The sequence below is a fragment of the Hippoglossus stenolepis genome, chromosome 20, assembly GCF_022539355.2.
Source record: "Hippoglossus stenolepis isolate QCI-W04-F060 chromosome 20, HSTE1.2, whole genome shotgun sequence".
NCBI classification, from domain to species: domain Eukaryota; kingdom Metazoa; phylum Chordata; class Actinopteri; order Pleuronectiformes; family Pleuronectidae; genus Hippoglossus; species Hippoglossus stenolepis.
The window spans coordinates 10,113,420-10,130,875 of NC_061502.1; the positions used below are offsets into that span (position 1 = coordinate 10,113,420).

Consider the following 17,456-nt stretch of genomic DNA (forward strand, 5'->3'; position numbering starts at 1 on the left):
AGGGATTGTGGATGACCTGCTGGTCGGATGTGGATCTGTCTGTTAAGTGGATCAGGACGTAGTGACCACAGGCTGCACAGGTCTCAGCTGCAAACTCCGACTGTAACTCTCACAGGAGAAAGTACATGATTCATTAGTGGACTGATTTAGTGAATTACTGTTTCATGACTGGTATTAATTCATGGTACTATTTAATACATTTCATGTACACAGAAATCAATTTAAGTTCTATTAAATTGAGAAAAAAAAATCGGTTTAATTGAGGTTTTCAATTAATTTCATGTGATCGATAAAAACATATTTTACTTATTTTGCAGCAGTGGCGCAGCAGCACTAGCACACATGCTAAAGCGTACACCAATGAGCTTTAATATTAACACTGAGATTGAAGGATGAAATTACATTTCTAAACGTTGCTCTGGTCTCCTTGTTTTCCGTCGAGCATAGTGCCAGGTACTACTTACTGTGCTTCTAAGTTTGTGTGCACGTGTGGGTTGTAAGCGAAAGGCAAAAAGCACCACATTAGGCACAGGGCCACAGCTGATTAGATCAGATAAATGTAAAAGCTGGAAGTCAGTTAAGGTTACAAACTTTGTACAGTGATCAGTCACACAACACTAAAAACCCTGAGGCCCCAGCGTCATATACTGGTATATGTGTGAGTGCGTGGGATGGAGCATTGAATAAATGATGGGTATGGTGCAGTATTGTAATTAATACATGTAGATTATTGGATCAGGATCAGGTATCTGGTTCTGAATGAAGAATTTACAAAAAGCGGATGTGGAATATGCAGTTTCATTTGCAAGGTCAGAAAATCCCAGAGATTTAAAAGTGAAGAAAATCTAAACACAGTGAATATAGTGAACATTGTTTTTATGTTTTTCTTTCCAAATTTGTCAAATATCCTTCACTGAGCAGAGAAAAAGTTGCTCCCCGCGTCTCCCAACATATGGCGATGCAAGAACAACTATCTTCAGTCGGAAAATTCCCCAGATGAATCACAGTTTGAAACCACATTTCAGCCGTACACATGTCAAAGGGAGTTTAGTCCTCGCAGAGCCTCCGAGTTTCGGCTACTTTTTTTCATGTCAGTCTCGCTCCGTCGCTCCCTCTGTCATCGACATGACGTCCTGCTCCGAGCTGACCCCCGGCCTCACCGGCCTCCAGGAATGAAATCACCTGTGCTAATCTTCTGGCCAGATAAAGTGCCAGACAGCAGACTGCGTGGAGTGGGCCTTATCTCATTATGCACCAACATGAAACACCCGGCCAGGAGAAACACACACCGAATTAAAGCGGGCCACACTCAGACATGCTACATGTGCAAACAAACATGGACGCAAGCATGTGCAAACAGAGGAGGTAGCACATGCAAAAAAAACACAGATAAAGAGTCAGATGCTTTTATCTCAATCGTAAAAAATACAAAAAGCCAGACAGAGTGCTCGTATCGTATCAGATCTAAAGTTAATGTATCACTTAAAAACATTATCTTCTATAAACCATTTAGGAAACTGAATGTTGATGTTAAGAGAAGTGGCTCTTATCTGTGCCAGGCTTTTTATTCACCAAGAGGAAAAGTGCGTGTTGAAATTACAACAGCGATTAATTAGTTATTTATCAGCGGCTGATATTTTCCTTGGCACCAGCTGAGCCGTCTTCACACAGCACAACAATGGTGCGGCACACTGGAGTCAGGCCACGCTGGCGTCAGGTGAAGCACTTGAAGGAAAGAACAGTTTATTTTCTCTGATTATCTCCTGAGAGGAAGTGATAGAACTAAAAACTTCAGCTGTACTCATTGAACTTAATCGGGTCCATTGAAGAATTATCATCAAACGAGTGCAGGATAAATAAATTCAGAGTAGAGCTGCTGGAGAAGATTATCTTTGTGTTAAATAAACTATCAAACTATTAGCCACATTTCCAAGAACGGATTAGCATAAGACTTTCTCTATCATGAAGTTGACGTTTATGGTTTTAGGTGAAATGTCTTTGGTAAAATGGACGGAATTTTCTATAACAACCCCTCAAAGCCTTTTACATCACAGTATACATTCACCCATTCATACACCTAGCGTTTTGTTCTTACACACATCCAAATCCCATGTGGGGTCGACATGTGGACTGGAACAGCCAGGAATCGCTTAATTCCTTTCACTTAATGGACAAGCGGCCACAGCTGCCCCAGGATATGGTAATTATTTTACTTTTATTTCTTTTGTTCCAACAACAGCTCAAAACTCAACTATATTCCGTTCATGTGGATATAAAGCAGAGAAAAGCTTTTACTTTCCCTTCAGTTACTGACGTCTTTCCTTGGTAAGTGCTTTACTAGTTCTATTATTATTCTTCTGTTGTTCGCCTAATAAGCATCTATTATATATATATATATATATATATATATATATATATATATATATATATATATATATATATATATAGCTAGACTGATAAATCGTTTTCCTCCACCAAGGAGGTTATGTTCTCACTTGGCGTTTGTCTGTTACACAAAAACTACTGGATGGATTTCCAGGAATCTTGGTGGAAGGATGTGGTATGGTAATGTGATGTAATTTATAGCAGATATATTGTGTCTGTATAGATGACGATCAATAGGTAACGAGAAATGCCTAAGTTACGGCAATTTAAGAAAAAGAAATTAAAACATCAAAAGCACAAAAAAGCCCAACAAAAGCAGACTGTAAACTCAGCACACAGGACGAGGACATGAGACAAAACAAAGTCCAGAGACGACAAGAACCAGAAACGAGTTAAATGCAGCAAATGAAACCGAACACACGAGGCTACAGTTAAACATCAAAACTATTTTTACACTGTCGAGGCCGAACTGAAGACAGGAGTTCAATAACACAGCACCCAGCTGCTGCCAGCTATTGACCCAACACCAGATGCATCCAGTTTTCTCTGAAGACAAGGGAAATGTGTGTGTGTGTGTGTGTGTGTGTGTGTGTGTGTGTGTGTGTGTGTGTGTGTGTGTGTGTGTGTGTGTGTGTGTGTGTGTGTGTGTGTGTGTGTGTGTGTGTGTGTGTGTGTTCACCCTTTTCCTCTACAATCCCCTAAACTCATAGCCACCAAATCTCATCCTCCGGGGGACAGCTGTCGAATTGACTTCCAAAACTGGACAGTCACTCTGTAACTCCAACCCCACTCCAACCCCACTCCAACACACACACACACACACACACACACACACACACACACACACACACACACACACACACACACACACACACACACACACTAGCATCAGTCCTCAGCTCTCGTGAGTGTAATCTGCTTAGTTTATGCCTGACTCCCAGTCATCCATCAATTACTGAGACAGAGGGAAAGACTATTGACACTGTGTGCAAACACCATTGTCTCGCTGCTCCGACACACACACACACCCTCTCAGACACATAAATGGGTTACAAAAGGGGGTAGAAAGAGAGGGAGGCGGCAGGGAGAGAAAGAGAAGAAGATGCAGATATGGCAAGATAGAAAAAAACGAGATCTGTAATGATATAGAAATAGTGAAATCTTCAATCTATATGATTTACAGTTTGATGTGGTAAAATACTGCAGGTGGATGGGAGGGAAATGAGGCATTAAATGATGGACTGACAGATGAGCACCAGGAACAGGATCGGTTTCATTCCATCGATCTGTGGCGCACTGTGCAGGGATCAGAGGTCACACACACTCACACTCACTCATACACACACACACAGTCATGCCAGAAATCTTAGAAATCCTGTGGGAGAAGCTTAAAGCAACATAACCATAGAAATGTCACTTAGAGACACTGGGACCTGCTGCTGCTGCTGCTGCTGCTCCTCAGCGGGTCAATGGTCATCAAATGGTTTTCACTTATCTTTAGATCTTACAGTCCCACAGGGGAGGAAGTGAGTCGGGGGAAACGTATACGCACAGCAAAGGCTCTCAGGCGAGCAGGGTCTCATTACAACTAATTTGGGATCATTTTATGACTATTTGAGACTAAAACTATGCAATGGCAGCCTCCTGGTTTTACATAGTTAAATAACTTGCCTGCATTGCCCCCTGGTGGAGGAATTTCTCTGGCATTCACAGCAGGTTCCCACAAAGCCTTGAGCTCACCACAAGTTCGATAAGGGCTGACTCAGGACTCTGATGGAACTATAGTGTGTTTGGTTCTCTTGTGCCGTCGTCGTCTGCGGCAAAAAGTTCTTAATGTGATTGTGAAACCAAGCCTGTCCTAACATTATAATGTGTTTTACCACAGAGGCAGCCCATTGTATTCTGGTCAACGTCTGCTTTCAGACATTAGCCTCAGCTCACCAAACTCTAGATGATTTGAACAGGAGGGTTATTACCAGTAACCGACATTTTCTCCATCATTCTGTCTCTTGATGTTGTAATTTTGTTATTCTTGTCTATTCATTTGTTCATCCTGGAGGTCGGATCTCTCCATTCTCTTTTGCTCCTCTTGAGTTTTCTCCATTTTTATTTTGTGCCTAACTGCAGCAGTTTATCTTAATAGACCCAAATAAGGCGTCTTAGGAATTTCCATTTTCTACTGCTTCAGTACGTTGCACCAGGAACCAGTGGTACTTAACCTTTTTAGCTTGTGTAGTAGTCGGGAGATTAAATATTTGCTATGTAAACTTTGCAAATGTTTCATTTAAATCAAACAGTTTGAGGTCCAAAGACGTACATTTATCCAATATTCCACACAAAAATTGTTTATTAAAGAAAAAACGAAATAATCCAAATTATTTTCCGTGCCACCCTTTGGTTTATGTTGTGACCCTTGACAATGTGTTGGGATAATGATTGACTAATCTACCAAACTGAATAAAGTTAAAAATGCTCCACCTGCACCAACTACAAAATTAGCAATTATGAATCAGAATTAGCAATCTAATAAAATAATATGGTATTTTTAATAGGAATAGTATTTTTACTTATGATATTTTAAATACATTTTGCTGATAATACTTCTGTTCTTTTACTTGACTATAGGCTTTTAAATGCAAACATAATCAAGCTACTTTTTTTGTTTGGTCTCTATAAATATATATATAATATATATATATTTAATTTGTGTAACAGATATGCTAATACTCAAGTGAACCCCCTTATACACACACACACACACACACACACACACACACACACACACACACACACACACACACACACACACACACACACACACACACATCTGCTCTCAGACCTATCTCAGGTGAGGAGCCGCCAGTATGGGCAAGACACACACTGAATCCTGGGAGTCTCAGCTCACACACACACTGCTGATATCAGGGACTATTGCACCCCCCCAACCCACCACCACCCCTAAACAAACACACAGCCCACCATCTACTTATAATATCACTTTTATCTCCACAGGTGCCCTCTGACTGTCGTTCAGCATGTCTGCCAACAAATCAACACAGACACACACATACATCGATCCTTTCATGTTGGTTTTAGAAAAAAAAAAGGTCCACCTCAGCGTTGTGTATTCACATTTTTAGCTTTCTTGTTATCTCCCCGTCCATCCGGCCCCCCCCCCCTCTGACGTGGCCTAACACATTCTGTCAGCAGCTCCACAGGTGAGCCGGTATCATCTCACAAAACCATCCCCACACCACGGAGAGAGCCAAACGCCGATTCTCATCTGTCTTTCTCCGATTCCTTCTCCTCCCTCTTTTCTCTCTGTGTCCTTCTTTTTGTCTTTCATGGAAATTCTGCGTAATAATTCCCTCCCGTCCCTCCTCATCTCATCATATGGCTGCATCCAGGGGCGTTGCAAGGATTTCCAGGCTTTAAGGCGAGATTTGACAAGAAAGGCCCCCCCTCTCCTCCTCACAAATTGCCTCATGGCTCCCCTCAACCCCACCCTTCTCCAGACTTTAGGAGGGGGTCCTCTCCCAAGTAACCCCACCCTCGGCCAGTTAGCCACAGCGCGGCACAGTCCAGCGACTCCTGGCTGCGCCGAGGTACACCAGTCAAAATGTAATTTTCTGCAAGATTACACATGATAATGAGTCGCTTTGGAGGGTCGCCATAAACGATGACTTACAATTATAGATGCATAACTATCGATCTGTCAACAGAAGCCGAGGTAAAGGAGAGTGAAGCGAGGAGAGCGGGGGCCGAGCTGCAGCGATGTACAGTAATGTTGTGTTTACTGACATCTTTGTACAACACACACACACACACACAAAGAAACTGGACGCTGCTGCGGACAAACTGAGAAATTGCTGAACTGCTCACAAAGTCCCAAATATAGGTTCGAAAGCAAGTATCGATGGCAGCCAATAAAAAGCCTGACAGATGAGTTCACCTGGGAGCAGAGCAGACCTCTACCTGGTCAGGAACACACACACAAACACACGCACACAAACACACACACACACACCTCTGTTTCCATTCAAACACCACACTGGACTGTTTCGAAGCAGACAGGAACAAAACCACAACAGTCCATTTGCTGCAATTAAGAGAAAAAAAACCCTGCGTCTACTTCTCCCCATGCTCTCATCTTCTTGCTTTAGCTCAGTACTCACGGTCAGTTTCATCCACTGGCTGCTGCTCCTCCGCTCTACAGCTGCAGTCAGTCAGTCAGTCTCAAGGACAAACGCTCCAGCTCTCCTTGCCTCCGGTCTCTGTAGCTCAGCGATGCAGCAGCAGCAGCGCACACACACACACACACACACACACATCCCCCCCTTTCTCTCTCTCCTCCTCTCAGCATCTCACTCTGATCCAGTGCTGAGTTTACCTACCTGCCTGCCTGCCTGGCTTCGCTCGCAGGGGAGTCCTGAGAGAGAGTGTCAGACAGAAAAAAAGTGTGTATAAGAGAAAGGGGTGGTGGGGGGAGTGTGTGTGTGTGTGTGTGTGTGTGTGGAGAACACGGCCAGCATTCCCTCATATGCAGAGGGAGGTGGTGAGTTGAAGGGAGCGTAGAGGACACATGGATACAGGAGGGTTTTCTATTGCAGCCTTGCAAGGATGGGAGAAATAGGGAGAGTAAAGGGGAGGGAGGGGGAGAGAGAGAGCGAGAGAGAGAGAGAGAGAGAGAGAGAGAGAGAGAGAGAGAGAGCATCATGTTTCAGTGTTGTTGAGTCAGCACATGGATGCATGTGTTGACGGAGTTGTTTAAAGGGCATGTTCTTATGAGCAGTTATGGCTAACAGCTTTTCTTTAAGAGAGCTGCGAGTGTGAGTGTGTGTGTGTTGTCCCAGAAGCACCCAGACCAGAGTTCTCCTGGTTTGTCGTCTGTTTAATCGATGGGTGTCGGGAGAACTGGAAATGAAACCAGCTTCATTCACACTGAACATAAAAATGTACTTCAACAGGTTCACTTTACAGTATTTTGTTTCAGAGTGAAAAATAAGACTGATGGGAAATAATCATCGATCAATAGCAGACCACAGAGAGAGTTCCTGACATTTAACTGGTGATAGAAAAGTGGAGCATGGTCGATATGAGGTCATTGATTGGTTTTATCATATGACAGTATTGATATTGGTTTTAATGTTGGCCAATAACAAAGAAGATATTGCAGAAGGGAAAGATTTATCTATAGTTATTCAGAAAGTTTATTTTTCAGCTGTAACATAAAATGCTGTGTACATATTTTGATGAAAAATATTAATTTTACATATTTAAAGAATCCAAAATGTTTATGGTGATATGGATTTTATTCTTAAATACCGAGGGGGTGCCTTTAAGTCACTTCCTTGTCCAGAAAATTAGATAATGATAATAAAGGACCCTACATAACCACGGTTCATAGGTGTTTTACTTGTTTTTGCTTGATTATCCATCACCATCAGGATGTAAACCTGATGGTGCTGTATTTCCAATTTTGTCACAAAGAAAATTAAACAGTTCTTTAGTCCTCAGTATTCAATATTCCATATCCAATAACTTTAATAAGGCTGTATGACCTTGTAGCCTGAGAGGCGAAACCCAGGGCTAAAATCTACTGAACTCACTGCTACTCATTCGGCTACGGATCTTTTTCATGGCCGTATTTATTTTATTAGGCTTATGTCCTCATACAGATTGTGGTGCTGACTCACTGAAAGACCTGAGCCAACCTTATTATTAAGTCAGGTTGTCCTGCTATGACAAGTCAAGTCTGCTGTGAAAAGAAGATGAGAGAATCAACATATTTTATCAGATCAGGGCTGGAGTCCGGACATTTGTAATCGACATACTGATAAGTAAATCAAACTCTAATGAGATTTTATTTTGAAAAGTCCCCATTGTTGCGAAATTGGAAAACTGTTAATTACACCATATGAGTCAGCCTAAAGAAAATCCAGCATCTGTTGGGCTCTCAGTGAAACAAATTATCAAATGAGTCATTGACCATGATCCCAAATAACCTGAAAAATTATAATTTTGCTGCTCAATGCTTTCAATAGAAGACATGATTAGAAAAAAAATAGTACTGCTACAGTACAATTTCCTTTACAATTTCTCACTTATATTTCCATCAATATCTCAGCTGGGCTTGAATCTATTTCAAATTACTATTCAGAACAATTTATGATGGAAAGCCAACATGAAAACTAAGCTGAGGCAACCTTGACCTCTGACAAAATGACTTTAGTCAGTTCATTCTTGAGTGCAAATTACTATTTGCACTAAATTTGAAAGGATTCCCTGGGTTGCTTTGAAGTCAAGTTCACAAGCGAAAAAAAACATATTGTGAGGTCACAGCGACCTTGACCTTCGACCTTCAAAATCTGAAACTTTTTTACCAAGTTTGAATAAATACAAGGCGTTCTGGATATCATGTTCATGAGAATGAGACGTACAACACGGAAAGATGATACATGCGGCCACTGGCTGTTGCCGACAAAAAGACATAAAAGACATCACTCAAATCGTGGTTCCTCTATTGCTTTAATTGTATTAAGGTCCTTCACATCCACACAGTTGTTTTAATTTCCATCTGATTAGATGAGAACTACAGTTTGTACTCACCCACAGTCCTGACAAAAGGTCTGATAATCAAGCAAAAACAAGTAAAACACCTATGAACCGTGATTATGTAGGGTCCTTCAATGTGTCCTTCAATATGCCATTTTGTCAAATTCTGCAGAAACTGCAACGAGCTATATTTATTCAATCTCCGATAGAAACACTGAGATTCTTAACCTGACTGTCATACAGTTATTTTGATGAACAGTATGTGTAACGTCTGCATGGCCGTGGTAGGATAATACTGCATGCTCAGTACAAACAGTCAGGATAATACACCTCAACCACAGATGTGTTTTCTTCATACACATCAGCAGAAACCTGCAGCAGACACAGCTGCACATGCTTACAGAGATCTGTGTTCATGATTTTTTATCTTTTCTTATTTTGGGGATAGTTAGAAAATAAATCTGATGACTTCCTCCATTAAATGAACTATAAAATTGATTGGGAAACACACATCCATACAGTGTAGCCTAACTTCATCACAATGAACGCAAACCTAAGAAATCTCGAGGTATGATCTACTCAAACAGTCTCTGATTCCAAAATTCTTCCAGAATATACGGAAAGAGCTATTTATCATTAAATCACTAACTGAAAACAAACTGCAGTATCTTCACAGCTGCTCTCTGTCAATGGTGAACAACACCTCGAGTCTGAGGCCTGTCTGAGGTAACAGGGCGGAGGCAGTGTGCCGGCTTTACACACCAACAATGAGGCATTATGTCATTTATTTCTTCCAATGTAGAGTTTCTTGACAGGACGTGTTTGCAAGAAGTGTTTTCTCCAGCTCAGCTGCAGTCTTTCACTTTCACAGGCTTCTTGCAGTTTCCCCAATATGGGAAAGTTCCTCTTTCAGCACAGACTGTTTCTGGGACAAGCCTCACTCCTTCTCTTGTGACTCACATCTGGATTATTCTGGACCTTTTTTTTTTTTTTTTAAAACGTTTATCAGCCCAAGCAGCAGTTCATCTCCGTCCCTACTTGTGGCTCCTGGAACGTCTCGTCCCAGTCTTCTTCAGGTTCAGCATCCAGACGGCGGGTGATCAGTTGAAACCTAGACCTGTTCCTTTGGGTCTCTGGGTGGCCCGGATGGGCTCCGTCATGCCCCTTCCGCCTGGACCCAGGCCCATCCCCGGGCTCCAGCCCATGCTCTGCAACATGCGGCTCCCCATGTTGGAGTCTGGGAGGGGAGGAGCGTTCTCTCCGACCACTACTGAAAGTAGAGGTGACAGGTGAGAAAAGATGGAGACTCGCACAAATCTTTTATTGATGCAATTGTGATAAATTTTCCAATTATGATCTATTACAATTAATAGCATTAAACCGTAAAGCTGCAACAGTTAGTCAAGTTAACGTTTAGACAATTTACTAAATTTATCTGCAAATATTTTGATAATTTAGCAATTTTAAATTTGTTTGTTTTACAGAAAAGTGTAAAAAAAATGACAGTGATAGTTATCTTATTTTCTTTGTCTTATATGACAGTAAAGTGAATATCTTTGGGTTTTAGCTCGTCATTCAGACAAAACAGCACATCTTGCTTTTAGCTATTTCAAAGTTAAAATGCTTGTTCTTGTTCCACATATTTGTGTATTTTGTAATTTAGCAGCCTCTGTAGACATCGGAAAAACTGAGGGCTCTCCTCCACTCATCACTCCATTAAAATACTTAAGCTACTTGTCCTACGGTCGTTCATTTTCACACATTGACAGGTCGCAGGTGAGTTCAAGCCAAATGGTCATGATGTGAATCTGGCCGGACCATTCCTCCATTCTGCTGTGAGAGCAGCACCTACTGGTCCTGATCGAGCATCAGACCTGCTCCATACTGACTGTATCCCTTTTACAACAACGGAATTTCATCAACAATATGTAATGGGTACTTTAAACTGGTTTTATTACATTTTGTAAGTAACCACAGTGAAAAAGTAGGGACCAAATTATTTGGATACCGTTTGTTTTACTTTTTTATGGCTGTCTAACCTTTCTTTGGTGTTCTTTCTGTTTCTCATTTAACAATTGCGTGTCAGGTCAGGGATTAGGCAGAAAATAGGAGCTTAAACCTGCACTCAAACATACGTGATTGTTGAACAAGCTTCTGTTTAAATTCTGGTGTCAAGATGTAAATTAACATATCTTAAAATGTGACTTTGGCCCGAGACCATTAGGTTTTGCTGCCTCCACCTTCCTCCTCCTCGAGCATCAACCAGCCCAGGAGGGTGGTTTTGGGGGGGGGATGCTGGTACACAAGTGTTAGTTAGCTAAGAGCTAATCCAGTATCTTGGCTCTAACAGCATGTCTAAGCCAGCTGACACTTGTCCAACAAAGCTTAGGCGCAAAGGGGGTTTGGAACTAAAGCTGGGTTCAAAAATGAGAGAGAGGAAGATGGAGAGGAAGCAAAATAAAGATTATCTCAATTAACCCTTTTAAAAATGGGAACTGAAAACCTCACTTCTTCTCCCAGTCCCCTGTGTTTGCATCAGCGTATGTGCGAGACAGCCGGCGAGGAGTAAAGCAGGCTGGCAAACATACTGAGCTTTACCAACAGGGGGAAGGGAACAAGAGCGAAAACGGGAGCCAAAATTACAACGAAAGGGGCAGTTGGTAATAAGTGCCAGATGGCGTGTTAGGTGTAGCTAGGTGTGCGTCCAATACCTGGGGGGGCAGTGGAACCGAGGGGGGCTGCTTTTCGCCTCCGCTTGACATCCCCTGTACATAGAGACCCCAGGTGCCCGCTGGTCTGTCTGCAAAAGCAGCCGGGCAGAAAAAAAAATATGACAGCATTAGTCTGATCTCAAATAACACTACAGAGCGTAATGTTTGCCTGAAAAACAGCATCAAACTATGTGAAAACCTACAGGGAGTTATGTCGACGAGACTGCGGCAGAGACAAATACGGCTACTAAAGGAAATTAATCTGGTAATAAATCATCTGTGGTTTCATTTAAATGTGGTTCTTACCTGCTGGCTGTTTTTACTGAGCAGCTCCTCCGATGCCCCCTGTCTGACCGCGGGTCCCAGTGCAACTGCAAGTGGAGGTGAAAGAAGGAAGAGGGAAAACTAGAGTTAATGTTGCAGCAATTAGAAAGTTATGGTTGCAATAACACTTTCCTTTTAAAAGATCCAAATCTATACACTGCATTTCAACAAGCGCCCGATACCAAAATTAACAGGGGAATTCTGATACATTGGCAGATATTTTACAGTTCAATCATAAACTTTATTATAATTAAAAAGAAAACACAAATACAGTATATACTGAAATTAAGAATTGGCTGATTGGTAGTACCTGTCCGTGTTCTCTCCTCGAGCTTGAGCTAAACCACGGCCTGTTGAAGACATAAGAATGTAATTGGTGGCTTTACCTCTGGTACTACTGGTGAGGTAAAGTGCAAAAGAAAAAAAAGAAATTACATTTAATTCAACTCAATACAATCTGGTAGCACACAACAACACGTTCTGATTCAAAGGCAGAGGAGGCACAATAACTACTATTGACAAACTGTCCAGTCTTCATTTGTAAGAACCAGAACAACTATTTTGTTTTAATTTTATCTGGTCTACAAACTACATTTTAGAACTTGTATGACAGAGTTGATTTTAGAAGAAAACTGTGGCACCTGCCTTTTTCAGTCTCAACCATTTTAGAGCAGATAAAAAAACTAACTGGAAATAAACAATATGAACAAGGATATAAACAGACAAGTCAGAATCAACAACAACTTATATAAAGACAGAAACTCACTCATGGGAGTCCTGGTTTTGTCTTCCCAGTCTGTCGCTGAAGCCCTGGCCAGAGCTGCCCTGCAGCCCCGCCTCAGACGCCTGCTGGTTACCATGGAGACGGCTCAGTCTGGCCTGGAAACCTGACAAACATAGCACAGGGTCATTGGCAACAGAAGTCATGTTTTAGTGCATAATTAATGAAATAATTTGACTAGTTTGATGAATGCGAGATTGAGAAAAGTTCATGTTGGATGAGAGACAACTCATCGTGTCCCATTAAACTAGATGTGTTACAACATAGGGAGGGGCCAGTGGGATATTCATTATAGGCAGGTTTATTTAATGGGAGACAAAAATCCCAATTGGTTTTATTACTTCTGCTACACAGTAAAGTGGCCGGTGAAGATACTGTATTGCGTATTCAAAATACTGGGGGGAAATTGCATGTTTCTGTGTATAACCTTGAACAAGAGCATTATTAGAAATAATTAGATAATTCAAATGTCATGACCACTTTCTATGTTTAATACAAAGAAAAATTGGCCGGTATTGCTTCTCTTTGATGCTGCATGTTAACACCAGCACTATAGGTAGAGGAGTTTTCTCTCTAAAGTTACTACACAGCAACATATTATTGCCTCAATGCTGATCATTCTGTGTGATGTGTTTGCCTCCTACTGGTCATGAGTGAGACTGCAATAACACCGTAAAGTGTATGTGAGTGTGTGTTTCAACCCTCATGATTTGATTGTACTGTAAATGTGAACCATATAAATATAATACCGCAGCTTTAAAGACGAGCTTCTTCTGTACCTCTCTGTGCTCCAGAGCTCATGAGTGGGAAGGATCCCGTGAGGATGCTGTTGAAGACTGGGTCAGCTAGGTCCAGCTCCTCTGACCCTGTCTCCCTCTCCCACCAGGGAACCACTCCCGCTATCCCACACGCACCCCCGGGCCCCGACCCAGAGCCCGGCTCCCCCTCGTAGAACCAGTCGCTCTGCTCGTCGTCAGCTGGAGGAGGGAGGATAGAGACCCCTGGTTCATGAGCACTAATTCACATGCATTTTAGTTCTGTTCCAATGCACTTTCAGGCTGCACTCAAACTAATAACAAGTGCCCCTTACTAGATGATCTATATTGATATGATCTATACCGAACAAATACAATGGGGTTTGTCAGTCCAACCCATAATTTAAGAGAAAACTGAGTAAGTTTTACCTTGTCTTCCTTCATCATTGGTGTAGAGGCCACCGTCACTGCTGTTACTGACACTGCTGGTTTCACTGCAAAGGAAAAAGCAGAAATAGGAATAGAAAAATACATAACTGAAGACATTGAATACAGGAAGACAAACTTTCTACTTGAGAAAAAATCTGCTAGATTTTGTAGTCAAGATTCTCAGATTTATATGTTTTCCAAACACAAGCAGTTGTAAAAGGAAGATGGCCTGAAAAATGTGTCTGATATTGGCAAAAATAGAATTTGTTTACGCCAGGAACTTTCTGATCAAAGAATAAATACACAGGATGATAACAGTGACCAAAAGTTCTACACCGGCTCTTGATATCTGAGAGTTTTTGAAAGTTGGTGCAGAACATTTCTATCGGAACAACCCTAGCTCACAAACAACCTCACCGAAACGTCTTGCAGCACAAGGCATAAAAAGAAAACAAAAGTGAAAACACTAACCACCTGTCACTCATGTCCTCATCCGAGCCCTTTTGCTCCTCCAACTCCATTTTGTCTTTGGACCCTTCCATCGGTGAAGAGATGGTGTCCTCACTCTCCACCACCACCCCTTCATCTGTGGCCTCCATTCCCATCCTGTGTGTGGTCATTTTCCTCTTCTTCACCCTGTTCTTTCCTCCCTGACCACCTCCACACAGCTCCATGGCAGCCATGTCCTCATTCATACCCAGTCTATGTGGCCTTCCACCCACACGGGCTTTGGGGACAGGTGGAGGCCCCAACATGGTGGATGATGACGGTTCTGGTTCAACAGGTGGGTCCACAGCCATACGTTTGACCTTACGTCGCCGCCTGAGGCTGCGAGTTCCCTCTGCAGACCCCAGGACGCCCAGGTCATCCGGCCAAAGCGGCCGCTTGCTTCGCCCCGTGTCAGCAGTGAGGGGGGTGCGCCGTTTGGGGCCGAGCTGTTCATCTGAGTCACTGTTGTCCCGGGCATGGCTGTTGGCAGCAGAAACGCCTCCTGTACTGGCACGGTAGTCCTGCAACCAATGTTCATGTGGTAAATTATAGACTGTGATGCTGGCGCTAAAATAAGATACTTGAAAAAAGTGTAGGGATGTCACTTTGGATAAACAACAGCAGACTGAGGCTAAATGAATGGGCCAACGACACATTTGGATGGGAGGAAATTTGTATAATCATAAAAAATGGATTGTGTCATTGTCCAAATATTCTTTATGCCCATAAGACAACAAAGAATCATTACTTTGTGTGGTGACGTTATTTAGAGTTACCAAAGGATAAGACCTGACCACATTAAGGGTTAACTCCTCACTTTAAGTCAAAGTGAGCAAATTGTTGACAAAAAAAAAGTAATGACAAAAAACCTCCCTGAATCACTGACGAGATCTGTCGTTTTCAGGACTTTAAACTTAAGTTTTTAGAAACTTAATTTGGACACAAAATAAGTTTCAGTCTGCAAACAAAGAAACAGAGGGGAAAACTAATCTCTATTTATCAGCTGTTGTTGTTCTCCAGCTGTTTCTTGAGAAAAATCACTTAATTATGTTTTGACAAGAGCACTAGAGAGAGCAACACCAACGTATTCTTTACCTGTGCTTCTCAAAAGAGCAGGGTGAGGCAAACTGTAAGTCTGTCTGAAGTGTTTTGCTTAAAGACCCTTCAGTCAGTTTATTGACACAGGATCTTAACCGGGGATGAAACATTGCCCTCCATCCACCCGCCCCACCTCACCTTATGTTCTTCCACGCTGGACTCTGAGCCCTCGCTGAGGTGGCCCGTCTCCCAGGGTGGGTGCGGGTTGTCCGAGCGCCGCTTTCTGCCCCTCCGCTTTCGAGCCTGCCTCTTCAGCAGGCAGCCCACTGCCAGAGCATGGTCCCCTCCGTCCCCGAACCCGCCGCGAGCTGCTTGCTCCGAGCTCTCCTCCAGTGCTGACACCAGGTCATGGACCAGCTCGTCCATCGTCCGGTGAAAGTGCCTGAAAGTGGAGGAAATAGAGGGGCACCGTTTAAACACTCACAAGCATTGCAAAGTTTAGTTTTATTGGGCAAATACTTTATAAGTAGGGCTGGGCTCTTTCATCAAGAGCAATATAGCAAAAGATTTAGTATATATCAACACAATATGCAAGCATTGTGCAAACAGAGTGAGGAGATTTAACATAACATGTAAACTATACATGTTTCACTCAGGTTTTCTACTAATTTCTGCAATACTGTTACACTGCATAGATTTAGTTTACATTGTACATTTTCTAATCTTTCTTTATTGTATTTTTCACTAATTTATTACCTTAACCGAGTTTGCATTTCACTAATCCCTGTTTGATATATATATTTTTTAATCTTGATAGAATTTGTGCAAGACAGTTGTGGCTGAGATGGTTTGCACAGAGGGCTGTAAAAAAAAGTGTTGACATTTTTTAAGTGAACCTGATTTGCTATTGGCGATCGGTGAAAGTAGCATTACCAACTTAAGCTGCAGAGCTAGCCATCTTAAGATAACAGCTTAAGATGGACGTAGCTAGCTGTGAAAACTCACATTAGCCCTGTGATTATTTATGCACACAACACACAGTAATCCTCTCTTCACGGGACCATCGCGCGACGAGGTCACTCCTCAGTACTTACGTTGATAAATCCACCAAAAATCAACACGCGACAGGGACGATGTTAGCAAACTTCACAGCCATTAAAACAATTAGCAAGACTTTTTCTCGAATTAGCGGTTCTGGTTGTTGTTAGCATTGAAGGGCAACGTTTTTTCCGGCTAGCTAGCTGTGCCCACTACGGCAGACGTCCAGCTGTGAAACATCGAAAGCTAATAACTCATCGTTCGGTACAAACAGTCGCTGGGTTCGTGTCTGGGAGCGTTGACGCCTGTCGCCGGGGAAATAAACAACCGAGAAGAAACGCTTCCAGAGCACCCTGGCTTGTAGCCTAGCTTGTAGCCTAGCTCGTAGCCTAGCTAACGCGGCTAGCTCCGTCTCCAGCCGGCTGATTCACCGGAGTGGACGTGAACAATATGTTACGTCTCAGTGATTTTCGAAGACCACCTACCAGCCGGTTCCCGCTTTGCCGATGGTTTTTAAATGAGCTGCTCGGAACATTAAAGCCTCCAAGTGCCGGGAACCTTTAGCCAGAAACAACGGACAGGCAGCGACACACCGCCGAACACATCCTGACCAAAGCGCCCGATCAGCGGCTGCACTGATCAATACGCGACAAGAGGAGGACACCGTGAAGGCACCGTGCTGCCTTTAGGGACCGCAGAGAAAAGACACATCGTTTTATTATCATCGTCTAGTAATGATCATTTATTGTTTGTGTATTTGCTTTTTATGTTTGTTTATTGTTGTCATAATTCATACATTTATTTTACTGCAGTTTTCCTCTCCTGTCACACAATGGTGACACTGCAATAGCTGATAATGTGATGTTTTTATCACTACATTAAAAAAAGAACTGGTGAGTGTGCACATCTGGATCAGTCTATAGTCATACAGTTAATTAAAGCTACAGAACA

The 17,456-nt window shown here is 42.5% G+C and overlaps 2 protein-coding genes across 8 annotated transcripts in view; both read right to left on the reverse strand.

Annotated features, from left to right (window-relative positions):
• The window catches only part of LOC118099350 (estrogen-related receptor gamma), a 29,648-nt gene extending 22,765 nt beyond the window's left edge, over positions 1-6,883 (reverse strand). The window contains exon 1 of one of the 2 annotated variants that reach the window (XM_035143867.2): positions 6,780-6,883. The gene's annotated coding sequence lies outside the window, so the exon portion shown is untranslated. Of the gene's footprint in view, positions 1-6,560; positions 6,742-6,779 lie in introns of those variants that run through there. The other variant, XM_035143866.2, reaches the window with a different exon arrangement.
• A 2,011-nt stretch (positions 6,884-8,894) lies between these two features.
• gpatch2 (G patch domain containing 2) lies at positions 8,895-17,185 on the reverse strand. Of its 6 annotated transcripts, none has more exons than XM_047338056.1 (10): positions 16,991-17,184; positions 15,666-15,909; positions 14,412-14,950; positions 13,941-14,005; positions 13,536-13,733; positions 12,742-12,862; positions 12,286-12,325; positions 11,958-12,022; positions 11,652-11,740; positions 8,895-10,207 (listed from the first exon to the last, which is right to left on the reverse strand). In XM_047338056.1, exons 1-10 carry the CDS (start codon positions 17,038-17,040, stop codon positions 10,041-10,043), a joined length of 1,578 nt encoding a protein of 525 aa, XP_047194012.1. In that variant the 5' UTR covers positions 17,041-17,184; the 3' UTR covers positions 8,895-10,040. The 6 variants fall into 6 exon arrangements, 4 of the variants coding, with proteins under 4 accessions (XP_047194012.1, XP_047194014.1, XP_047194011.1 ...); XM_047338058.1 differs by having other exon boundaries at positions 14,415-14,950; positions 16,991-17,183; XM_047338055.1 differs by having other exon boundaries at positions 8,895-10,210; positions 14,415-14,950; positions 16,991-17,183.
• Positions 17,186-17,456: the final 271 nt, after the last annotated feature.

Bases quoted from the DNA above. Each gene is read 5' to 3' on its own strand.
- gpatch2 (XM_047338054.1), bottom strand. From the start codon at position 17,040: ATGTTCCGAGCAGCTCATTTAAAAACCATCGGCAAAGCGGGAACCGGC. The intron at 14,006-14,411 runs GTTAGTGTTTTC...TTTCCTTTGCAG, and splicing joins GAGGACATGAGTGACAGGTG to TGAAACCAGCAGTGTCAGTA. The intron at 11,741-11,957 runs GTAAGAACCACA...CTGCTTTTGCAG, and splicing joins TCAGTAAAAACAGCCAGCAG to ACAGACCAGCGGGCACCTGG.